This window comes from Pongo pygmaeus, chromosome 4 (genome assembly GCF_028885625.2).
Source record: "Pongo pygmaeus isolate AG05252 chromosome 4, NHGRI_mPonPyg2-v2.0_pri, whole genome shotgun sequence".
NCBI classification, from domain to species: domain Eukaryota; kingdom Metazoa; phylum Chordata; class Mammalia; order Primates; family Hominidae; genus Pongo; species Pongo pygmaeus.
The window spans coordinates 62227155-62253953 of NC_072377.2; the positions used below are offsets into that span (position 1 = coordinate 62227155).

The 26799-nt window shown below is 39.7% G+C and overlaps 1 protein-coding gene across 4 annotated transcripts in view; it reads right to left on the minus strand.

The window, feature by feature from the left end:
* The window catches only part of MIER3 (MIER family member 3), a 41122-nt gene extending 18982 nt beyond the window's left edge, over window positions 1-22140 (minus strand). Inside the window, exons 1-9 of one of the 4 annotated variants that reach the window (XM_054487740.2) lie at window positions 22039-22140; window positions 20571-20595; window positions 16855-17000; window positions 9205-9339; window positions 7902-8022; window positions 5987-6072; window positions 5749-5821; window positions 3581-3732; window positions 973-1054 (exon numbers count right to left, since the gene is read on the minus strand). In XM_054487740.2, coding sequence (XP_054343715.1) covers window positions 973-1054; window positions 3581-3732; window positions 5749-5821; window positions 5987-6072; window positions 7902-8022; window positions 9205-9339; window positions 16855-17000; window positions 20571-20595; window positions 22039-22047 — 829 coding nt within the window. In that variant the 5' untranslated portion in view covers window positions 22048-22140. Of the gene's footprint in view, window positions 1-972; window positions 1055-3580; window positions 3733-5748; window positions 5822-5986; window positions 6073-7901; window positions 8023-9204; window positions 9340-16854; window positions 17016-20513; window positions 20596-21300; window positions 22009-22038 lie in introns of those variants that run through there. The other 3 variants (XM_063664831.1, XM_063664830.1, XM_063664832.1) reach the window with 3 other exon arrangements.
* Between the last annotated feature and the right edge of the window lie 4659 nt (window positions 22141-26799).

Consider the following 26799-nt stretch of genomic DNA (forward strand, 5'->3'; position numbering starts at 1 on the left):
CATGCTCTCAAAATAATAAATCCCATTCAATTTTCCAGCGGATGTTAATGTTGGTGAATTCCATATCTACTTGGGGCAGAGACCTGGAAGGTCTTCAAAGAGTCATAGCCTAGACTTAAGATTAGTTATTACTCATCTGTATCTCTGAAGTGTCTCATTTGACATGGGAGACCAGGTCCCCAAAGCCATTAATAGCAGTCCGTAATAAAGGTGAAAAATAGTTTGAACTAAAGAAGAAACCAGTATTTTGAGTTTTGAGAGCCTAAAATAATTTTTTTTCAAAGAAGCAGCTTTTCTAAGGGAGACATTTTAATAGACTATCTCAATTCATAAGTTTAAATGTATTATTTTTAGTTTTAATACCTTTCCAAGTCATCTAGTAATATTACTAAGTATTATTTTCATTCCACACATATTTAATGAAAGCTATGGTGCATGCAATCCATTTATATAATGAGAAAAAATACTGAAATAGAAGCTAACCATTTTCCTTGACACACACAAAACATAAGAACTATAAAATGTTATTACATGATTACTAAAAATACAATTCTTGAAATAAATTCAGCGGAATATATTATACATGTTTCTTTTTTAATCTTTAATCTCCTTTTCATTTCCTGTCTGGCTAAAAAAAAAAAAAAAAAGGAAAAAAAACTTTTTTTCAATGAAATCATAAAACCATTCTTTTTAATTACTTTGGACATATTGTCATCTCTGGGGTCTGCTTTGTTCTGTAACTATTTCTTCCAGAAAGTAGAGGTGGCAGGGGGGTGACTAATTTGTATTTGAACAATCTCTGATACATCTAAAAATAGAGTGCAAGAAAAGGAAAAATTATTTGCTATGGAGCTGAACCAGATCTTACAAAAGTGTTACAGGATTGCTCTGTCCCTTAGGATACTTTGCTTATTCTGATCCCCAAATGACCATCCCTGTCATGTCCCTCTCTTAAACCCAAGTGTTTCTTACCTTGAGAGGCCTTTCCATTGCAGCAGTATCTTTCAATTGCTTCCTTTATATTGTGGTTACACTTGAGAAGTTCATATAATGCCTGGGATGGATATTCAATAAAAAGTATTAGAAGTTCATACCTAACAGCATTTTAAAAAACAGGTATAAGAGTTTTGATAAATATTGGAGTCTTGATAAACACTGAAATCCTCTTTAATTTCAGGGCATTTGAAGGTATATTTGCCCAAGCATTTAGTCTATATAACTATCGTGCAGATTGACTCTGGTACCATGTGAGTTTGTTCATCCTCGCGCTACCTCTCAGAAGTCACCTGCCTGTATCATTCTTGACTTTTTTTAAAAACAAACAAACAAAAACACTAGGTCTAAGATTAGAGTTTCCCCTATTTTAGATGTTTCTTTTTCTAGTTTGGAAAAATTAGTTACAGTCTGTCCCTTGATGTCATTTCCTCCCTGTCTCTTTTAGTTTTAATATAAGGGAACAGCAGCAGGCCTGGAATAATAGGCATGGCACTTCAGACTAGGATATAACAGTCTCAGTTATTTCCATCTACTATGAAAGGTGCCACTTTTTAAAATTAGAATATATTCCTATTAAATCTGCTTGGAATTATGAAGATAATAAACAGGAATAACAGAATTCAATTGAAAGTTAAATAATCTATCTACCTTCCCAAGTAAATTTTAAGGAAGTGAAGATGGTTCAATATTAGGAAAACTTTTAATATAATATATCAATAGCCTACATTTTAAAAAATCATCTCTAAGCTAATTACCCTGATCTGATCACTATACATTATGTGTATCAAGACATCACTGTGTACCTAAATATGTATAATTAAATTTTAATTTAAAAAAATCAAATCAACAGCTGCTTAAAAAGTATCTGATATTCATTTCTAATTTTAAAAAGACAAAAACTATAATAGTTATAAATAGATGGATATTATCTTGCTATAATAAAGACAGTAGAACCAAGGATCAGTATTATTCTTAATGTAAAAACCTTAGATGTATTACTTCCACCAAAAGCAGGCACCAAATCACTGTTATTACCAAATATCTCAGAGTTACAGCTAATGCATTAAGACATAAAGCAGGACTAATAATGTTAAGGAACAAAAGTGTAATTTAATAATGACCCAAAAGCCAGAAAACCACTCCATAAATGTATGCAATTATGATGTGTCAAACAAAAATGATATTACCATAAATTTTTTAAAAAGCAAACTAGAAAACCTGAGAAACACCTGAGTCAAGTAGTTTCAACAGTTTAAGATACATTTTTTTAAAAATTGGTATTTCTCAACATCAACAATATACAATTATAAATATAATAGAGGGCCGGGCACGGTGGCTCACGCCTGTAATCCCAACATTTGGGAGGCTGAGGCAGGCAGATCACAAGGTCAAGAGTTTGAGACCAGCCTGGCTTCAAAAATTAGCCAGGCACGGTGGTGCGTGCCTGTAATCCCAGTTACTCGGGAGGCTGAGGCAGAAGAACTGCTTGAACCCAGGAGGTGGAGGTTGCAGTGAGCTGACATCGCGCCACTGCACTCCAGCCTGGGTGACAGAGCAAGACTCCATCTCAGAAAATTACATAAATAAATAAATAAATAAATAAATAAATAAATAAATAAATAAAATAGAGCTCCCCTTTCCAATAGCATTGAATACACACACATATAAAAGATATTGAGGAATTAGTGAGATGCATGTGATATTCAAAAAAGCAAAAACATTTGAGTTTCTAATGTTATAAAGGTTTTAATTCTTCTAAAATTAATATAGACTTGAAATATCAATACAAAAACCCAACGGAATTTCTTTTTGACAGCTAGTATAACTTCCCTATGTTACTTCAGAATTCAAGCTTGTGTCTGCCTACCTCTGAATACTTATTAGTCAGGGTTGGGGATTCTCAGTGATAAAGGCATATGAAAGAAGCAGAATGATGTCAGAGGGGCAAAACTTAGGGGTATTCGAAAAGCTTAATAGGCAACGTTCCCATCCCCCATCCCACATGTGATGAGGAGAGTATTCTGAATCTACAGGTACACAAGCGCTTAACAAACGCTCCTAAGTCAAATTTATACAGTCTTAATAGACATTACTTTTTAATCACTTCCTAAATAAAGTTGAGAATAATTCAAAGAATACACTTATAAAATCTAAAAGTCCAACCACAGAGAATGTTTAAATAAATGAATTACAAGTATAGGATAAGTACACAGTATGTTGAAATTTAGGGAAAATTTTTTTTAAAAAAAGTATAGGACAGACTATACAGACATCAAGAATGAGGTATTAAATAATTCTCAATGGCAAAGGAGAATAAGATTAATTAATTAAAAGGATATAAAATGGCATCTCAAGTAAGACATATGTAAAAGTATTTTTTAAAAGACCAGAAGAAAAGATACAAAACTACAGTGAAGTTATCTCTAGAACTCAAGGTTATGGTTTTTTAAACCAGTATTTTGCACATTTTAAAACTCTATCAGAAAAGATATCTACTTCACATGTTAAAAATATCTGTATCAAATATAAGAAATCAAGAAGATACTGTAAACTGGCTGCTGTTTCAACAGAAGTTGAAGTATACCTGTTCATTGTCCCTTGTGTGTGTTCCTGCAGAAATCCTATCCATTATTTTTTCATTGCCAGTCCTTAATGAAGTCTCAACAAGGTATTCCTTAACTTTGCTCTCCAAAACCACATCAGGACACCAAAGTAACTGGTCTTCGTTTTCATATACTGATAAAGAAAATCCCATTAACATATTAAAAATCACGAATGCACTCAAAGACGTACACAAACAATTCTTTGTCTTCCTCGATAGGCTATCCAGTGGGACAAGTAAATAACTTTGAAGACACCAGTAATCTGATTAGCCATTAAGTAGGGCCTTTCACACACAAGCGAAAATTTAACTTTATTATAGGCCCAGGATTCCAGGGGCCAAAGCAAGTAGCTTTTTTGGTGGTTGGATATACTGACCAATCTGAAGGCTCTCCATGCCTAGTAAAGTCTAATATAAAACCCCATAGTGGTTATCTTATACTCTTCTAATGAAGGGGCAAAAATAACCTGTGTAAATTCTCTAATAACCTCATTGGAATTTTCTCTTGAAATCCCTAAATTGCTCTATTAAATCTCTAGAGGTTCAAAATTGCAAATAAATAAAACCCAAAATATCTGGTAATAAGGAAATAGCTAAGAAAGATATACTTTTTCTCCCAACAAGATAACTTTTATTTCAAGGAGAAAGTAGATTAACCAAACCTCCCTAGGGAGGTTTTTGGGAAGAGGGAGAAACAGTAAGAAAAGTAAACTTTCCACAATCTCTTAAAGAGACTGATATATTAATGAACAAAATGTCATTAAAACAAGTTTATGTTTTATTAATGCACTCTGCCACTTTACTCAAAGCTTCTACTTTACACTATAAAGTAATATGAATGGCCCAAGTATTTAGTCCAGTGCTTCAAGTGCAATCCGTTCTTCAAGTGCATAATACTGACTATAGCTAATAAAAATAATTTACTGAGAACACACTACCAGGTACCAGGGACCATGATAAGGGCATTATCATCCCAACTGTAGGAGGCAGGCATTGTCATTCCCAGTTAGCAGGAAAGTTAAAAATAAAGTGTGCCTGTGAAGCAGTAAGACTTGACTTTTGAGAGAAGTTCCTAGAACTTTCTTTACTCTTTGGTCACAAGTGAAATAGGTAAAACTATTTGGGTTTATTCCCTCAAAAGATAGAGAAAGTACACCTTCCCTCCAATCTGCAGCACTGACAGAATATCACCTCTACTATGTGTGACCTAAAGACCTACAGTTGCTGAGCATGTACTTGGCTCAAAGGCCAAGTGTTGCATTTGGGTGGTGAGGTGAGAAGGCTGGCACATCTGAACATCATCAGCTATGTTTTGCTTCCCCTGGGACAACTGTCTTTTAACACTTTGAAAGCAGTTTAGGAAAACGGTGTTCCTAGTGGCTGCCATGGCTAACAACCCCAGGGTAACCACTCCTCCCCTCCTTTAAATGGAGGATGACCTGGTATGGAGGAAAGGAAAAAGAAGGACTCAGGAAGTATTGTGTTGGGTGCTGCTTTTGCCCTTGTGACTTCACAGGGATAAATCAACTTAGGGAAAAGGCCAAACACCCATGGAAATATTCCCGAGTTCAACTAAGAAGGTGTACCTATATTTTTATATCCTACCACCTTATCCCCTCCATATTTTGAAAACCAACTACAGTTGGAATGCACCAAAAACATGAGGAAAAACTGATTACACATAATTAGGAGTATACAAGCGAAAGCAGATCCTTACATTTCACTTCCTGCTCTTTTGGGGCTGGGGAAGGAGAACTTCTTCCAGTCTCTTTTTCCCTCAAGAGTTTTCTTTCCAGAAGACTGTATCTTAACATTCTCATTATCTCAGGTGATGAGATCCTACCCACTTCTACTGAAGCAGGATGAAGGCCAAGGCACAGCAGTGCGGGAGGCTCTTCACTATTCGAACAGGCACTGAGCACACTGGCTCAGCATGTGCCTTGGGCGGGGTGGGGGGTGAGGGGAAACTCTGAGTCTAGTGATTAACTTTGATACATTTTTCCTAAGTCAGGCCTAAAAATCCTAACTCCGCATGTTTCCCAAATCTATCTATATATTGCCAAGGCTGGTATAAAGCCAGATATTTAAATAAATGTATCAAGTGGTAACCTTATCTACCAAACATTATCAAAATCAAAAGCTTTCCTTACCTTTCTCATTACCATCGTACTCTCCAAGATAAGGGGGAATCTCTGCCTGATATTGTAAACCAATCATTATTTCCTACAGGAAAATTGAGAGGTAAAAATAACTTATTAAAAAAAAAATACTGAAAAAAAGCCCCAACTCATTAATCAGTTTCTACAGGTCAGAACAACAAAATTATCATAAATCATTTCAGAAATATTTTTAAAAGCCAATTTAGTCCACTATATTAACTCAGCTTACCTTCCTCAAATCTTCAGGTGAATTACCACTGTCTGTTTCAACATCTTCAACCTCTGATTCCTTATCACCATCACATGCAGTATTTGCTTAAAAGACAAAAATTAAAAAGGTTTTTACTGCCTATTTTTGCAGAACCTGGAAGAATGCCTGTTGTATTTTACAAAATGTTGTTAAATATGTGAGATCAGCATAAGTATACTAAACCACCTGCATGTTTCTCACAATCAACATTGGTCAAAATGAGACACTGAAAATCCTAATAAAGTATATAGTATCCTGGCCGGTGCAGTGGCTCTCACGGCTGTAATCCTAGCACTTTGGGAGGCCGAGGTGGGTGGATTGCTTGAGGTCAGGAGTTTAAGACCAGCCTGGCCAACAGGCTCTACTAAAAATACAAAAAAATTAGCTGGGCATGGTGGAGGGTGCCTGTCATCACAGCTACTCGGGAGGCTGAGGCAGGAGAATCGCCTGAACCTGGGAGGCAAAGGTGGCAGTGAGCCAAGATCATGCCATTGCACTCCAGCCTGGGCAACAGAGTGAGACTCCATCTCAAAAAAAAAAGTGTATAGTATCCTGATAATTATTATGGTATACTATTAAATAGTTTGGGAGGTAAAAGGAAACCACTGTGGTCACCTTAAAAAGAAAGTAAAACACTGGAGTTCTGATTATACTAATCCAGGAGATACACACACAGAGTTGCATACTAGGTCCATCAAAACTGTTTTTGTACACACACGAATGCATGGATATTTGAACTTATTGACCAAACAGTTCTTCTATCATAAAAATACCTAAAAAAAAAAGTGAGATTGCATCTAAGAAATTATTTTAGTCCAAAACATTTTATTTATTTATTTTTAGAAACAGGGTCTCACTCTGTCACCCAGGCTGGAGAGCAGTAGCCTGATCATGGCTCCCTGTGACCTCAAAGTCCTGAGCTTGAGTGATCCTCCTACCTCAGCCTCCCAAATAGCTGAGACTACATGTGCATGCCACTATACCCAGCTAAGTTTTTTATTTGAAAATTTTTTTGTAGAGACAGGGTCTTGCTATGTTACCCAGGGTGGTCTAGAACTCCTGGCCTAAAGTGATCCTCTTACCTCAGCCTCCCAAAGTGTTGGGATCACACGCCCAACCCCAAAACCTTTTAAATATTACTGATAAACATTAAGAGGTAACACCAAGAACTAATAGGAAAAAGATGAATCATTAAAAGTAAAAATATCTTTTGAGCACTGATAAGTTTTCAAAACTAGGAGAGCAGGAGCCTTTTAATAGAAATTCAAAAAAGGTCTATAAAATTTTGTGGTCAAACTAAGATTGGTTATCATAGCAACAGATGAGTCTTGAGAAGGAAAATGGCCTTGTAAAAATAAAGTCAATATTTCCATTTTTATTTTATATTATTATTATTATTATTATTATCGAGACAGAATCTCTCTCTGTCACCCAGGCTGGAGTGCAGTAGCATGATCTCCAGCTGGCTGTAACCTTCACCCCCAAGGTTCAAGTGATTCTCGTGCTTCAGCCTCCCAAGTAGCTGGGATTACAAGTGCGTGCCACCACACCTGGCTAATTTTTTGTATTTCTAGTAAAGAACAGGTTTCACCACGTTGGCTAGGCTGGTCTCAAACTCCTGGCCTCAAGAGATCCGCCTGCCTCGGCCTCCCAAAGTGCTGGGATTACAGGTGTGAGCCACTGCACCTGGCCAAATATTTCAATTTTTAAATGGCATATTAGTTCACCTATACCCCAAAAGAAAGGTTATAATCTTGTTTAAATTATAGAAGTATTTTATCTCAACCACGTAAAATATTTAGAATATTCTGACACAAATTACTGAACACAATAAAATGTACTAAAGCTACAGTATCAATGTTACTATTTATCAGTAATCCACTGGGTTTCTTACATCGTAAAGGCCTAGGGAAGAAATCAGAAGTTTCATGGGAAGTCACAGATGGCGTCAGATCGTCCGCAGAAGACTGAGTTTCCTCGTCATCACCTGACAATAGGTCTTTTGCTATTTCCTCCTGGAAGAATAAGAAGGCAGTGCTAGAGTTAGAAATGATTACATCACATTAATTAAGAAAACTATCTTTTTATAACATATAATTAAGAAGCAGTTGGAACCTTATGAGAGAAATATGAAATTCTCCTATGATTTACTTCATATACATAAATATTTAATATTAGATGTTATATAATATTCAATAATATACTATTAAATGATAATCAGTGCAACTATATACTTAAACAATTGCCTAATTTGTGGGTATGCAGAGAGCTTATCTAAAGCTGTAGGCTAATTTTTAGTGAATTTACAACAAAAACAGTCTGACTTTTAAGTGGTTAACAATTATATTCATTTTCTGTCAATAATAAAACTGAAAAAATGCCTCCAACCTCCACTCTTCCAATAATTTAAAAGTCCGACTAATGAACAGCTGACTACTGACATAATTTTAAAAGAAACAAGTTTGAATTAATTTTTACGTAAGTATACAGTCATCCTTGTGCCTAGCACAAAGTAGCCACTCAATAAATACTTGTTAAATGACTATGGTCATTAAGGTCTGTGGTACATTAATATCACATTGACTTAAAAGTGGGAACAATATAACTCACAGGAAGAGGTTCCAAGATGTGGATTCCTCTCCCTGCCTGAGATCTGAAAGGCAAGGAAAGGTTCCCAGGGATCTGTTAGCAGAGGCCATGGCTGTGTCAATTTTCCTCAGCAGGGACTAGGCCTCCCCACAACCAGCCTATGTTAGAGATGGATCACCGCGGTCTTGGCTGCTGCAGCCGCTGTCACTCCCAGAGCCAAGAAAACAGAACTTCTCTCCAACCACTCCACGCCTAAGCCAGCTTGGTTTGAAGGCTTCTGGGGGATTTATTAATCAAGGCTTTTATGTGTTTATAGGATCAAAAGAAGTTAAGACAAAATCTAAGTTTAGATACAATGTGTCTACACAGGAAAGATGAAAACATTACGGGAGAATATTCAGGCATGCAAAGTACCATGAAGCTGCTATTAATACTACTCTTAACATAGTGTGATCAAAGCCAAACAAAGTTTAAATCAGCCACCGAAATAAGCACAATGGGTCAACAAGAAGTTTACATTTAAGAACTATTAAATAATACTTTAAATGGAAGTAAAAGCAGTCAATGGTAACAGACCCTGAATTTTCCTTTCAAATGCTCACACTTACTTTGTCTAGTGTCATGTCTGGTAGTTCATCTGCCAGTTCACTCGGGGAACTATTTGCACTGGAATTTGCAACTGCTGGAATTGTAGGTTCATAGCCATAGAATGCCAGTAAATCTTCTAGAGGCATGGTTCCTTCCTGTTCAAGCCAGGGCATAAACACGGACTCAGCAGATGTCACAATACTGAACTGCAGGTAAACTGTACTGTCCTTAGGTTCAGAAAGCACATTATCAAAACAGCAGAACAAATCAAAGGCAAGTTTCAGTGTTTCTTTTTGTGCTGTTGTCAGAAAACAGGACCAAACACCTAGAGCTATAATTAATGCATAAACAATAGCCTAACAATTAACACCTTAGTTTTTATTTTCCAGAAGCATTTTACTATTTTAAAAATTCCTCAAATATTTGCTTTAGTGCCTTTTTTTTTTGCTTTCAAGTTAACATAAAGATTTGCCCTGAAAACATTTCCAATTGATCAATCAATAACTTGTAATTCACAGCTTCTTTCCTTGCATTTAACAGCTGACCACTTGCTTTATTCTTCATGTTAATTAGAAGACACCCAGTAGAAAACCTTTGCTGAATGTTTACTAACATCAGCAATATTTATGTTCAAAGCACAATTATCCTTTTATATTCTTACTACATCTCATATTTTTATACCAGTTTTTTTAAAACAACTGTCTGAGGAAGATTATACTGTTATCACCATTTCACAGGTGAGAAAACTGAGGCTTAATTCTGGGTTTGAATCCCAGTTCCCCAAGTTATCTCACTGGCTGCACTGCTTTAATAAAATTACATACCCTGGCTACAGTGCTGCCTATGTTATGAATACCTATGCCATGTCTCATAGTGACACCAAGTCACTGTTTCCCTCTCAGGAATCCATGTGAAAATAAGTGTTACCATGCACTACATAACATTCAGTGCATGCAGACTGCATATACAGCCAGGCTGCATATACAACTGTGGTAGGAATAATATGCTACACCATATAGCCTAGGTGTGTAGTAGGCTACATTAACTGCTTTTGTCTAAGCATACTCTATGATGTTCACACAGCAATGAAACTGCCTAATGACGCCTTTCTCAGAATGTATTCCCTCGTTCAGTGACACACAAAACATGCCCACAGTTGATCACAAAGTGACCAGAGAAGAGCCAGTGATGATTCCTTAGAGGGCCAGCTGGCTGCCCACAGGGGATGCAAAAGTTTGGCCTTCACCTTTGCAGGTATGGAACTTACGTAATTTATTGTGCCTAACTAAAACAGATTTATGCTAAATGAACTTACAATCAGGTATATGATAGAACACTAACTTATAAATTTGCAGTAGTAGACATACGCCTTTCTAATGACCATAAATGATCATGAAAATCTTTTTTAGCTTGGGATTTAAATCAACCAAAACTCCTTTGGGAGCATGGAATCAGCATAAATTGAGTTGGATGGTCAGAACAGGGTGAAGTTCACCTACACCATGGGGAAACTTCAATGAATTATTTTTCTTCCAAACCAAAGAATCCATTGAAGGTAACAAGACTTGGATTTACAGTCTCTCTACAGTCCTATCTTGCTCCTTGCGGAGTCCATGCAGCCCATTCCCTTTGGCTCACATTGGTTCTAATATAAGAGGTGCCTGGGTTGCAGCCTTTGCCAAGCACCTGTCAGTAGTATTTCTTCAGAACCTCACAGTTTCAGACTCTCTCCCTGAAATGGGGAGTGGCAATTTTCACCTTTTATGCACTGATGGTCCACCTTCCCATCATTTACTCAGTTCTAAGTACTTGGCTGAAGGCTACTAGCTACTGGCTACTGGACATACAAATGAAATTTACTGAAGAATCCGTGCTCACAAGGAATTCAGTCTCAGTGGGAGAAACTGATGAGTTAGCCATTATGATACAATGTGATGGCTTCAATATTCAATTGTGAGTATAGAGAAGGGCAGACCTACACCCTAAGAATACTGGTATAGAGTATGGAGGTATGCACAGAGGGTGAAGACTGAGCTAAGTCTTGAAAGATGACAAGGCTTTTGACAATACACAAATATAGGGCTGTCAAGTTTGATGAGTGTAACAAACAAATAGAGCCCTGAGATACAGAGTAACACTCGGGGCCCACTTTCAGAGGGTAGCAGGGAAAGACAGTCAGCAATCTTCAGCGGAGGCCTGAAGTCTGAGAAGGCCAGTCCCATGAAGAGTATTCCAGGCAAAAAAAAAAAAAAAAAAAAAGACACATGTGAGGCCTGAAGGTGGTTCCCTGCTAAGCCAAGTGGCCAAAGTTTGGTGAGGAGAATGAAGAATGGCTCAAGAGAATGGAAAGAGAGGCAGGGACAGATCACAAAGGGCCTCCGGGCCAGGGAAAGGAACTTGGACTTCATTCCCAGGGCAATAAGGAGCCATCGGAGACTCATAAAAAGGGAGTACCATGGCGTTATTTCTTCTTAAAATACTGAACACCTGCATGAAGAAAAGTTAAGAAGGGTGGAGAGATACAAGAGAAGCAGGGAAACCACTTAAAAAGCCTCATGCTAGGTGAGGGTACTGATACACAAGAGGAGAGAAGTGAAGAGACATATTCTGAGGTGGAACCAAATGGGTCACTGGACGTGGGAGGGAAAGGGAAGGAGGACTCCCCACTTTTCTATTTGAGCAATTGCCTAGATGGTGGTAACTTCTGCCAAGATAGAGAATACTAAAGGACTAAAACGTTTTTGAAGAAAAAAAAAAAATCACAAGAGTTCTGCAAAGGACACAGTTAAGTTTAAGAGGCTATGAAACATCCAACTAGAAAAGTCAGGTTGGCCAGGAGCCTGGAGCTCAGAGAACCAGGCTGGGCTAAAGATATAAATCTGGCATTCATTAGCATCTAGAAGATATTTAAAGCCACAGAAGTTGATGAGCTCACCCACGGAGAGGGTAGAGAGAAAAGAGGAGGGGATTTATGCTTATCAGAAGAACTTTCAGATGTATTACACTATGGGCAATGGGTATGTCTGAAAATTCTTAAACATGATTTGTATTTTGGAAATAATGTTCTAAGGGAAGTAGAATGAGAGCCTGAACTAAGGAGGGGGATTATTTGAGTGAAATTTAGGGAAAGATCCCTTTCTTAGGTTACTTGATAGAAGGAATGAAAGCAACATAGGAGTCTAAATGGATTGCCAGATTTCTGGCCTGAGAAGTTAGGTAACTACAGCACCACTATGAGACAGAAGCACAAGATAAACTTAAGGACAGGATGGTAACGATGAGTTTAAGGTGAAAGTTAAAGCAGTGGGTTTGAGTGAGAACACCCAGAAAAGGCACACAGAGTGAGAAGATAATAGCCAAAACCCTGGAGAATGTTAATTAAAATGCGGGCAAAGAAAGAAAAGATCATAAAATAAGAAAGAGGGAGAAGCCAGACAAATAGAACCAGGAAAAAGTAGGATTACACAAATTAAGGCAGAAACAAGTATGGATAATCAGGAATGGTCACTTGGGTCAAATTCCAAAAAGAAACTAAGCAAGAGAAAGACAATAAATCTTAGTATCTGGCAATCAGGAATTATTGGTGACCTGGGCCAGGCGCGGTAGCTGCTGCCTGTAATCCCAGCACTTTGGGACGCCAAGGTAGGATCGCTTGAGCCCAGGAGTTGGAGACCAGCCTGGGCATTGCAAGACCCCTTCTCTATAAAAAAAATGTTTTTTTAAATTAGCCAGGGTGGTGGGGTACACCAGTAATCCCTGGGCTTTGGGAGGCTGATGGGGGGGAAATTGCTTAAGCCCAGGAGGTCAAGGCTGCAGTTGGCTATGATGATACCGCTGCACTCTAGCCTGGGTGACAGAGTGAGACCATCTCTAAAAAAGTAATTATTGGTGGCCTTATAGCATGGTGGAAGAAGCCAAGCTAAGAACTGAATGCGAGGGAAGAAAGTACATACATGACTTGAAACTTGGCTACAAAAGGAGAGCGACTGAGGGCAACACAAGATCAAAAGAGAATTTCTTCCAAATGTGGGATGTGCACAAGTAGGATTCTTATGTGGAAATTTATAAAAAAAAAAAAAGGTAGAAGAATAAATTGAGGGCAGGAGGGATAGAATCTAGAGGTTAGCCTGGGATATCGCAGATACTTTGCAGGACAGGAGGGAAAGAATAATATAAAAGTTTGTACTTGTGAGGGAGACAGGAGGTTCCCAGCATTCACTCAAGAAAACCCCCACTTTTCTATAAAGACACAGGAATGACCATCTGTTGAGGGAGAAGATGACCATCTTTGTAGAAACCTCATTAATAAGTTCAAGGGATGACACTGGTGGCCAGAGGGCTGATGCTAAAACACAAATCATTTGTACCAAAACTTTTAAAGCAAAACTGGAAAAGGTGAATCTAGTCTCTGAGGCACTTCACAAACGAACTCTCTTTGAGAGCCTATTAATAAAGCACTTAAGTCCTTTAAAACATAAAAACAATTTTTTCAAAATTGAATTAGTAAGTCTCAAAGTCTGTAAGGATCTGTGGTAGCTAAATCAGCTTAGAAGTGTGACCCATCACCTTATCCCAGGTATAACGATTTTTCTCTTCCTTTTTTTGGGTATTTTGTTGAGCCTATTTACATTTTAAGGGACACAGCAGTCTAGTCACACTTATAAATGAACTGTTCTGTAAGTCAAAGGATTTATATCAGGAAGAGAACCAGATTTAAGGCAAAAGATCCACTAATTGCTAACCAATATCTTGGACAAATCACCTAATCCCTCTCACCTCCATTTCCTCACATACCATCATTTCCTTGATCCTACGATGCACTCCCTCACATATCAGAATCAGGATGTAGCCTGATACTAAAGTGCAAACTTCATATACAAGTGTTCCTCCACCACCTACACTGTTTGGAAATCAACAGTAGGCTGGGCGCGGTGGCTCACGCCTGTAATCCCAACACTTCGGGAGGCCGAGGCGGGCAGATCACGAGGTCAGGAGATCGAGACCATCCTGGCCAACACGGTGAAACCCCGTCTCTACTAAAAAAAAAAAAATACAAAAATAATTAGCCGGGTGTGGTGGCGGGCACCTATAGTCCCAGCTACTCAGGAAGCTGAGGCAGGAGAATGGCGTGAATCCAGGAGGCAGAGCCTGCAGTGAGCCAAGATTGCGCCACTGCACTCCAGCCTGGGCGACAGAGCAAGACTGTCTCAAAAAAAAAAAAGAAATCAACGGTACATCCTACAATCAACAAGGCCTCTGAGCCTAGAAAAATAATGCCAGTATTCATCTGACACAACTAATGGCATTGCTGGATGGACCAAATGAGACTGTCTGAGATGCATGTCAATGTTAGTAACTAACGCCTGTCTGATACCTTAAGGCACAGGCTGCGAAACTATATACATATAATTTGTTTAAATGTCTGGTGATCTTTTTTTTTCCCAGACAGGGTCTCAGGCTGTCACATAGTCTGGAATACAGTGGCACAATCATAGCTCACTGCAACCTTGGAACTCCTGGGATGATCAAGTGATCCTCCCACCTCAGCCTCCCAAATAGCTGGGGCTACTAGCATGCACCACCACACCCAGCTAATTTTTAAATTTTTTTGGTAGAAACGGGGTCTCACTATGTGGCCCAGGCTGGTCTCAGACTCCTGGGCTCAAGCGATCGTCCCACTTCAGCCTCCCAAAGTGTTCAGATTACATGTGTGAGCCACTGCCCCCAGCCTAAATGCCTTTTTTTCTTTTAACAAAAAAGGAAAAACCTATACTAAAGTCTAAATGGTAGAAAAAGTGATATTTTACTTTCTCATTAGTGCTTTTCTGAATTTTTGAATTTTTCTCACAGTGAACATCAAGGGGGTAATTATATATTAATGAAAGTAGAAATAAGAACTCTTTAAAAAGTTCTACCAGCCAGGTGTGGTGGCTCATGCTATAATCCCAGCACTTTGGAAGGCCGAGGCAGGTGGACTGCCTGAGGTCAGGAACTCAAGATCAGCCTGGCCAACATGGCAAAACCCCGTCTCTACCAAAAATACAAAAAGTAGCTAGGTGTGGTGGTGGATGCCTGTAATCCCAACTACTCGGGAGGCTGAGGCAGGAGAATCACTTGAACCCAGGAGGCAGAGGCTGCAGTGAGCCGAGATTGTGCCACTGCACTCCAGCCTGCGGGATGGAGCAAGTCTTCGTCTCAAAAAAAAAAAAAAAAAAGTTCTACCTATAAATCTAGGTCTATTAAAAGCTCTCAGATGGCAGTAATATGCATACATTAAAATATATAAAGATATTACATAAACCCTATTTTAGTATGTTTAGTAACTAAAATCTAGCCACATATTCTATACTCAAAGAGCTACTATAAGAAAATTGCTTTAGTACTTACCTTATTTTCCATAACACATGACGTACTAAAAATTTGTAAACACCAAAATATGGGCCACATTACAGTCAACACACAACTGAGTTTATTTACTATGAACATAAAAACTTATAATTCTTGAAAATGAACATTAACATCAATCCCCTAAGACTGTTAACGTGCACCAATACCCAAATCACTATTCCACTAATAAAAGATTAAGAAAATACACTATTTCAAGTGATACAGAAATAATCAAAACATAATTTAAAATTCCTTCTAAAAGCTTGATCCTTACTCTTTATATTTGTGTCTCTACTGTTTCTTTTATTCATTTTCATGTTTCATTAAACATCAATAAAAAGAATAGAGACCACATGTATACAGTTGTACTTTACTACAGATAAGAACAACAGATCAGAGCAAGTGGGCAGTTAAGTCACTCTTCTGTTTCCCTGTGTATTAACATGAAGAAGGAAATAAAATAACACTCCACTCCTGCCTCACAAAGCTACTAAGCAGAGAAGATGATATACATAAGAATGTGCTTGCCCTTTTCAAGAAAAAGAGGTATAAGAAACTCAGGGGATAAGTATCATTTCTGGAAGCTTTTGTTATCCTGGCTGGTAAGAAACGTTCAAATATGGTTAAGTAAGCATAAATCCTACACGTTTTCAAGGTAACCCCTATAGGGACCTCTCTATATACAGTCCTGGTATAAATGCATGAAAATACAGTTCGTTTGAATTTATATTGACTTGGGGCTTAAAAAATTACAAACTACACTCACTCTTGCCAACCTTTTCAAAGATGACTTTTAAAGGAGCAGGGGATGGGATACTACCAATTTATATTTGAAAATACAGTAAATTTTTTTCAATTTTCTTAAAATATTCCACTAGATCATGAGTTATTTGAAGGAAAAGGCTTCTCTCTGTATCTACTACAGTACTTAGCCAAATTCAAGTTTGACCCTCAGCAGAATAGTATGTTACAATGGAAAGAGGGCTAGACTAGGATTCAGAAATAATCTTAGGGCCTATAGTTTTCCGTATCTCAATTTTCTCGTCTGTAAAATGCCTACGTGTACCTACTTCACTGTGCTGATATAAGCTTAAAAATTAAGTTAAGAGATACAAAATAATTTTGAAAAATTAAATGAAAACATACTTATTAGGCTATCCCCCAAAATAAGAGTGAAAAAAAAAAGGATTATGATCCTATTTTTATTTCAGGTAGATTATTTTTAAAATTACAACAGAATTTCAAAATCTTTGTAAGTTTGTATATTAAAGTAAATCTTATACCTTTTCTAAGTCTTCAATTTCCGAACTGAAGTTTTTACCCTCATCCATCATTTCCTCTTCTTCAAGAGTTCTTTCATCATCATAGTCATGGACCAACATCTCAGCAGTGGGGTCAAAATCATGATCCTCAGAAGACAAAGACCCAACTGGAATAAAACAAACTGAATCACTTTATACATTTACAAGGCTATTAACAAAAGAAAATAAAAATTTGTGTTCTTCTGCCAGTCCCTTTTCATGTTTATATGAGGGTTTTACTAAATGAATTTACTATATACTTTATAGGTTATAAATTAAGACCCTATGATTCTGAAAATATGTCTAAATCAGCAAAATAACAAGGCAAAGTTATTCACAAACACTTTTATAAGGGGTCTAGTCCACAAGAAAACATCTTATGATAACAACAAAGTGATTTAAGCAGCATGGTTTTAAAGAAACATTCTAATAGAAAAAGGAGTCAAACTTGCTTATCATTTCATCTAATACATCTGTCTAAAAACAATAGCAAAATATCAGAAGGATTAAATTTCCATGAATGGAAGATTTCACAAGAATCTACTATACACTAAGACGCACACTTCAGGATAATATAAATTTTACTCAAATTCTAACCCTCCAATAAAGACAGAAAACACAACAAAAATCTGTTTTATAAAACAAACACAAGTTTCTGTGAAGCAGCTATACAGCCATTCAGCTTTTAAAAGCATTGTATCACTTTACATGTCTCTAACAGTACTTCAAATTCCCTAGCATTAATCAGACAAGCATTAAACTGTAAGACTTTACTTTGGATTACTAACAAAGTTCTTAGGATTATGTGTAGGGAATACAGAAAATCACATCTGAAGGTTTTGGAAGATATATCCATTGCAAGTTGTTTTGGATAATTCATACTTGTTTATAAAACTATAATATCTTTTAATAGCAAATATGAAGTCAATAGGAAACTCCAAAAACCAAGAGAAGAAATGACTAAAATCCATAATCCCAAAGAAATGAAATCCAATTTATTAAAAAAACAGGATTTTGTCCACTTGTTTTACTCTAGTATCCAATTCAATTAGACCAGTAACCCTCAGAGCAAGGAAGGAAAGTATCAGAAACCGAGGTTGGAGGAAGGAAGAAGTGGATGGAAGCATACTCAGCATAAAAAGTTTAATCTGTTCTTACTCAAGCTACTGAATATTTTAAAATTTCAAACATTTCAGGACAGCGTGAGATCATTACCAAAACACTGAACTAGGCCAAAAATTTTTCACTATGGAAAAACCACACACATAATTCATTATTTTTGATTCTGGGTTCAGAGAACTCTTATCTAATTAGTTCTAAAAATACAATTTCTACAGGACTTAATTTCTTGGCAGGTTTACATTATGTTATCTTCCTTAATGTTGAAAAATATCTGCTCATTTAAAAACCTGTTGATTTACATGTGGTTTAATTTAAAAAGAAATACGGGCCAGGGGTGGTGGCTCATGCCTGTAATCCCAGCATTTTGGGAGGCCGAAGTGGGGGGATCATCTGAGGTCAGGAGTTCCAGACCAGCCTGGTCAACATAGTGAAACCCTGTTTCTACTAACAATACAAAAAAATTAGCCAGGCATGGTGGTGGGCACCTGTAATACCAGCTACGTGGGAGGCTGAGGCAGGAGAATCGCTTGAAGCTGGGAGGTCGAGGCTGTAGTGAGAGCCAAGATCACACCACTGCACTCCAGCCTGAGCAATGGAAAAAGACTCCATCTCAAAAAACAAAAAACAACAAAAAAGAAATATGAATATTTATTAATTAGCTCACATCCACCATTACAAATTTTCTTTTTTTGAGGAATTCTTGGCAAGTTCCATGGCACGCCAAAGAGGCAGAAATGAAATAGATGCTGACTTTTCCACCTCTTTGGTAGCAGAGCTCCTCTGGGCTCTTCTGTTACTCCTCTATCACTTGGCACAACAGGCCTCCCCTTTAACATGGAAGGTATTCAATAAGGGTCAAAAATCGAAGGAGCTGAGGGTCTACTCCCAGCTTTGTCCTTGGCTTTTTGGGACCTAAAGGAAGTCATTTAAACTTTCTAGGTCTAGCTCCTGTCTTCCATTTGCAAAATACATGGGGATGACTGAAAGGACCTCAAAAGTCCCTTCCAGCTCTAAAATTCTCTTTTTAAAAAACTGGCTAATTAATCCCAGCACTTTGGGAGGCCGAAGTGGGCAGATCACTTGAGGTCAGGAGTTCAAGATCAGCCTAGCCAGCACGGTGAAACCCCATCTCTACTAAAAATACAAAAAAATTAGCCGGGTGTGGTGGCACATCCCTGTAGTACCTACCAGCTACCTGGGAGGCTGAGGCAGGAGAACGGCTTGAACCTCGAAGGCGGAGGTTACAGTGAGATTGCGCCATTGCACTCCAGCCTGCGTAACGTCTCAAACAAACAAACAAAAAACAAAAGCAGGCTAGCTGATTAAAAACAGGTTACACTGTCTTTTGGCTTATTTAGAGCGCAACTTCTTAAAAGAAGTCAGTGATACCAAATGGAAAAATTCCATTAATCCAGCTGTTTGACATCATGTATATATTTTCCTAAAATCAGTTATAACAAAAAAGTTCATCTCAAAATTAACAAAAATTTTTAGAATTTTAAAGATACAGACAGCTATTTTTAAAATAGCTGCAAATTTCTTCTACTTGGTGTTATAATACCTTAAATGACAGTCAAGTGAGGCTCTGAAGGTGGAGCAGATAGAAAAAGTAATAGTGTAAGGAAACTGACTATTCACCCTACGGAAACAAGTTGTAATGGAAGATTTAGGAGCTCATCTGTGCTCCATCACTAACGAAAGTTATTTAAAAGTCTCCTCAACTGTAAAATAATGGAGTTGGACTAGTCCAGAGGTGCCTTTCCTGTAGACTATGAGAGGGAAGAGAGCAAAGAGGTAAGCTAGAAAGGAGATGAGAAACTGAAACAAAGATACCTTACATGATTAGCACATGAGGAAAGGTCCTTATCATGGACCTGCTACAGGGATTCTACAGACCCCAGATTGTGTGTAATTATGTACATGTGCAGAGTTCTGGGACACATTCCTTGCTTTCATTAGATCCTGACAGGGGTTTCTGACCTCAGGAAAGTTAAGAAACACTGTACTAGATGACCTAAGATCATCTCAGCTCAGAAGTCGAAATCACCCTTTTTCTGTGCCAAACTTGGAAGTTCTGTCTTTTTTATTAAGGTAGCTTTACCTCTCAACTTCCAATTTTAACACAATTCACAGACATTTAATTATGAAAAAGAAACAACGTAAGAGGAGATGAGGGGTTACAGTTAGTAAAGTAGTCCCAGAGTTCTTACAAATTACTCAATCTCTAGAAGAAACCGAAGTTAAAATCTAAATTGCTAAAGTTGGTGTCAAGTTAATTTGGGATTAACTGTTTCAGGCTCGGAGGAAAAATAAGATATGCAATAATTAAAGCCATATTACTTAAAAGAACGCTTGTCTTAGCAACTTTGTAACAGTTACTTTTTCAACATGCCAAGAGAAAACAAAGAACAGTATAACTCTTCCTTCCCCAAACTTTACTAAATGCACACTGAAACTTAAAAACCAATGAAGAAAAACCTGCAGTATACATTTCTATGGGGAATCCTTTAGCAACAGACCTTTGAGCCCACATTACCCACTGGGAACCACCGAAGACCTAAGAAAATAGGACAAACCTGGGCTCGAACTTCCAAAAGAAGCCTAGGAGAGAGAGAAGAAAACGTGAAGTTAGATCGCACAGCCGGGGAAAGAGGCAGCGCCGGCAACAGGGCGCAGAGGAGGCGGAGTCGAGCGCTCCTCCGCAGCTGCCAAAAGTGCAAGACGTAGCTTCGCTCGAAATCGCTCCTGGCCCCTTTCGGGCCCCCTCTTGGCTGCCTCGCCTTCCTCCCCGAGTCCCAAGTGTACAAACTCACAGACCCGGGACGAAGCCCGGAGTCTGAGAGGCAACTCCAAGTCGCTTCTTGGAGCTCAGCAAGTTACAAACCGGAGAAGCAAAACCCAGAGCAGTCGGCTCGCACCATCAGTCCCCCATCCCTGGCATCTCCGGAGTCCTCCAAATCCCACCCGGCTCTCCGAAGCCCCAAACAACTCGAAACGTAACACCCTTTTCTGGAACGAACTCGCGTTCTGAGCACCTAGTTCGCCCCTGGGGACCGGGAGCCCCAACTCCGAAGCCGACCTCTTCCCCTGGAGCGTAGGCCAGCTCGAATTGGACACTCGCCCCCAAACCAAAGCGCGAGCCCCCCCATCCTCTCTCTCGAGTCCAGAGATGCAGCTCCTCTCAGTTCCAGGGATGCTGGCTCCTTCCAGAGTGTTCAGTCCCTCCCTGGACCGTCAGCGCGCCCCCCGCCCCAGCGAGCTCCAGCCCAGGGGCTCCTGCCACACTGCCCCCTCCCCCCAGCTCACCAGTCCCGGGGGACATGGCCGGGGCAGCTTCGCTCGCCCAGCCTTCCTTCCTCCAGCCCAGAGAAAACTGGAGCTATCAAGCCGCTCTCCTGGAGAGGGCGTCGAGGGTCTCGGTCTGCCCTTTAACCCCAGGGGCTCCAACACCTCCCGGGCTGCGGGGTGGGGAGTCCCGCTCTTCTGCGAAGCCCGGTGGCCCCGCATCCCGCTCTTCTCCGCGCCCCCAGCAAAGTGAAGCGTGCGGCTCCTTCGCGCCGCAGCCCGGGCCCGGTGGGCCGGGGGCACAGCGCACGACTCCCGCAGGGCAGTGGCGCAGCCCGCTCCCCTCTTTGCGATCCGGCCGCGGAGGGGGGGCTCGGCCGGTTTCCACCCACCCGGGCCCCGGGAAGAGGCGCGGAGGCGCCGGCGGCCCGCGTCAGCGACCGGGGACACGGCACTGTCCCGTCCCTGGGGCAGGGCTCACTGCAGCCGGCCGCCACCTCCGTCCAGCTCGGTCGCCCGGCCCGACCGGGGCCGGAGCCGCCGCGGCCTAGTCCCGGAGGGAGACCGCTCCCGCGCCCGCTCCCGCCCCCCGGCCAGCCCCACCACGGCCAGTCCCCGCCCCGCGACCCCCGCGTCGCCACGCCGCCCATCATGGGGCCGCGGAAAGAGCCCCGGATCCCCCAGGCTGGCTCGGGGGTCGCGGGGAGCCGCTGGGCGCCCGCTCCAGCCCGGCTGCTCCTGCCCGGTTTCCCTGCTCACCTCCGCCATATTGGTACCTTTAGGGCGAACGAGCAGCGCCGAGCCCAGTCCCCGGATGGGGCGCCTGAGCCAATCGCAGCCGCCGCCGCCACCGCCGCGGTCCGCCCGGCACCCGCCCGGCGGCGGAGGCGGCACGGCCCCTTATAGGGCAGGGCGGCCCGCGACGCCCCCGGCCCGTTCGCACGCCGACGCCGCCCGGTGCCCCTCGCCACCCCCGCGCCGGCCACAGCCGACCAGACCCGCACACGCGCGCACCGTCCTTCTCCTCCTGGCTGGTGTAAAGTTACTGCCGAATTGGAGGCAAGTGGGGGACGGACGGACGCGCGGGCGCGGGACAGACCCACGTCCAGCCAGTGGAGGCCCAAGAGCCGGCGGGCGCGTCTGGGGACCGACCCACAGACACCGCGGCGCGGGAGGGCGTGCGGGAGGCGGGCAGGAGACTTGGACTGGCAGGCGATGTGCAGGGGAACTCGACAGACTCAACTTCCCTAAGAGGAGGAGGCGATCGATGAAACAGACAGATGTGGGAGGAAGCCCTGGGAAATGGGAGAAGAGGCTGGTGGATGGCAGTCAGTCCAGAATGAGAGGTCTACAGTCAGGCACTTTGCCGTTTCCACGAAGAGACCTGCAGGAATGGGAGATGGAGACCGGTGTACACTGGCTCACGGAGTGGACAATAGAAGTAGACATTTGCCAAACAGGTTATTGACAGCACAGAAGAAAAGACAAAAGATCGACAGGGCAGAGAAATGATGTTGAATATACTTGTACAGTTCAAGAAGATGCCCAAAAAATATAAACTGTGCTGTTATCAAAAAAAAAATTAGACCAGTTCTAGGAATTGTTCATCACCAATGTGTCTTAGGGGATGACCCAGAGGTACTTGATACATCTGTTGAAGGACAGGAACAGCATATCAAAGACCCTGAACTGAGTCTCAAAAATTCTACCCCTCACTTCTCCAAAAAGGCCAAACATTTGGGTAGGATCATAAAAGGAACCTAGTCCGCTGTGCAAGAGGATGGGTGAAAGACGGAGCATAAGGCTTAACAGGAATACCTGCTCCTACATGTTCCTTATGACCATTTGCTCTTCATTGAGGGAGATTACTCTCCGGAAGGTCCACATCCGCACTGAAAGACCTTGAGCCAAGTACACAAAAATATACACTAACGACTGATTGGAGAGTTATGTCCTGCAAGAAGTTAAAGTAAGGTATGGAGTTGCCCTGGCAAATTTGGAGGACACATTGTCCTAAAGTGGGAGGCCAGTTCTATCTGTGGAAAAGAAAGTCGGCTGTAAGATACATGGATAAGTGAGATGCAAATACAATCAGGAATTATAGCAGGACCCCACAGGAATTTGGAGAGAGTGATTTCAGACACAGAGCTCTTCTCTCAGCTTTTTTCTAAAACATACGTAATATTAAATGATAAAGACAAGTTTTTAGAAGCTAAAACTTTCCATACTTCATACTTTTAATCCAAACATGAAAGATCTTGATTTTAACCTGGGGTCCCTCCAATTCCTTATTGCTGGAGTGCATACTGAGTTTGAGGCTGGAGACTGGAGGTAGGGAGAGGGTTATTTTCAAATTTTTTGCCAAGGCATCTCAAAATCAAGCTTATACTACTGGTAAAAGTTATTTATGTATGGAAATTTTAGGGAAAAATCACTCCAACTATTTCTAAACATCATAAAGACATGGAAAATTACACTTTCCCTGCTGTGAAAGATATCTTTCGACGTTTTATCCAGTCAGATAACTCAAAAACAGCTAAACTTTGAAACCAGACCTTGGCACACATTGTATGTACTGTCCTCAATGAGGCGTTCAGAGTTTTGAAAGTAAAAAAAATGGCTTGAAATTAAGTACAAGTGAATAACTTTAGAAATGAGGCGGTGAGCACGCGCTGTGGACAGAGCCATGAAACAGTGCCCTGAGCAGCTGGACCACAGTCTGAGCCACGTGAAGAAAGTGTCTCCAACAACCTGCCTCATACATTACACTGGGAAAAACATTTTCTTCCCAGCAAACTTGGCTAATCCAAACTATAAATGTAGTCTTAGATTATATGTTTTGCCATGACTGAAATATACACAGATTTATTCACTTGCATTAATCTAGTAATGTTTCTGTAGACTTTCTTTATATTCAGTTGTAAAGATTTTGTATAGGCATTTGTAATTTTGATGCTTGTATGCTCCCTATTATAGTACATCGTGTAGGGAGTCTGAGTCCATGGTGTTAAATAAGGATTCAGACAAAGATAAATGAAGCTAAATTTATTAGCAGTTAAAGGAAGCAGAGCTACTTTCCCCCACCTGATCACTAAAGAAAGTTTACCACTCAGTCTTACATAACACATTCTTTTATGATAAAGTGTGTAAAGTCTACTTTATGTAGATGGAGCTCTCATTCTTTCTGATTGACGAGACTTTCATGAGTCAGTACAGATTAAAAATCCTTTTGACCCAAGGAGTTTAAATTAAAATACTATTACTTTTTACTTTTATTATCCTGTAACTATGCAATAGAGGGCATTATATAGAAAGTGCTAGATGCTAGGCACTGTGGGACCACCATAAAAATGTCCTTGTCCCCCAAAAGCTTACAATCTAAGTAATTTCCGTAGGCGGTAAATGGATAGGTGAGCAAGGAAAACTAAAAACCATAGTAACCTCCTAAGGAGAACCAAAATGTCATAGATCCTCCAGCCATCTTTAAAAAGGAAATAAATCAAGAGAGGTTTATTTATAAACATGTAATTTTAGAGGCTTCCAGTAAAATAATACAATAAAATAAAAAAGTATAAATATAAAAAAATGAGGACCAACGAAACTAACTAGACTAGGAGGTTAACACCAAAGAAAAAGTAAGGACAAGGATATGCAGGTTATGAGGTATTAACACAATACAATAGTTAAGCCATAAATGTAGAGCTTTCTGGCAGCCAAAGCAAAAAAGGTGAATGTAATCAGTTGCTTGCTTCTCATTGGAGAAGCATACAAATGTAGGAGAAATATACAAATTCTTTTGGTAACTGTCTATGAAAGTTGAGAGCACAATATGAATGACCTACTGAAAGCAGTTAATGGGGCCACAGTAATGCAACATAGATATTTAGGCTTCTGCAGATTCCATCTAACCCATGGGAAAATAATAAACTAACCAAAGTTAATGTCTCAATCTCAAATGCCCATAGTAGTCAAGCAGGCATAATGAATGAGTGAAGCAGGCTAGTGTAGACAAACGCAGGAGTAATAGCAAATTTGGAGACATGTGTCCTACTTAAACAGGGAAGCCACTACACACTACTTGGGTCAGTTTCAGCTTACTGGCCCAATGTTTCCAGTTTCAATTTTCCAAGAACAGCTGGCAAACTGAATTTTTATGTGAAACCTCCTGGTTGTAAAATTTTGTCAACTAGTTTTTTAAAAATTTAAACACAGTGTAGATCAAATAAATCATGTTAAGTAAATCATGTTTAACCTGGGAGCTTCCAGTTTGCGAACTCTGATCTAGAACATCATCTTAGCATTACTTCTCAGCATAGCTTATAAGACTGTAATGCCAACAGTTAGACCTAGCATCAGGCCAAACTACTTGCATTTTTCTAAATTTATCCACTTCTCCTGTGTGATATTCAATTAAATATTTTTTGTTGGAATGAATGGCCACTCTCTGAGAAAGCTAACTGGTCATACATAGTAAGTTTTGCCTAAACAAAGATTGTTAACAAAAGAAAGATGATCTGCATGGTAACTTTAAAAAAGAGAGAGTTCTCACAGTTCAAAAAAGGTTTCAGTTAGTTTCTAAGAAGGGAACTTGGTCCATATACGTGAACATATATCCAGCCCGTGAGTCAGGGCCATTCTTAAAATGAGATGGATGCATCAGGCTGACATAGCTGTGCAAGCATACCCAATTGGAACTTCCAGTTCAATGGCTTTAAATTGCAGGAACATCCTCAAAAGAATTTGTAATAACTGTATCCCTTCTTATGTATTCTAATTGACTTCTAATTTTGTCATTATAAATTTAAATAGCTGCAAAGGATATACTAACCTTTCGTAATGATGGTCATTTAAAAATAAAACCATTATATAACACTTAAAATGTATGCAATGGAATCTAAATACTATAACAATTTGATATTTCATTATTCTTTTAAAAAGACATAAACATGTTTCTTTAATGGTATGAAATTTTACGTGATTCATTTTTCTCCTTGAACTCATATTCCCATTCTACTTTCTCCAAAGAAGTGTAATATGCTTTATGCTTAGAAGTCTTTTGTTGATACCCTACAATCTTTATCTGCAACAAAAATATCCTTGTAAATTGATAGTAAAGAGAAATAATTTTCCTCCACATTGAATTATCAGTACAATTACTACTAATTTACATTTGATCTAAACAATATACATGTATTAGAAGTTTTGAGTAAAGCTTTTTGAACAAAAATTGCATTGGAAATCAATCTATTGATAAGATGAATACGATCTGTAAAAATTAATTCATGTACCCATGGATGAATATTACTTAATGCTAGAATGGGAGTTTAACATCAATTTTATTCTTAGTCTTTATTTGTATGGAAGTAAGGTTTGAGAAACCATATTCATACACAAGTAGATAGAAATGGAAGGGTTTTGTTACTAAACCATCACTCAATTTGTTGATCTCCTTAGTAATACATCATGTTATGATCTTCTATCAAACATTATTTTTAATAATCTATACACTGATGTTTTAAA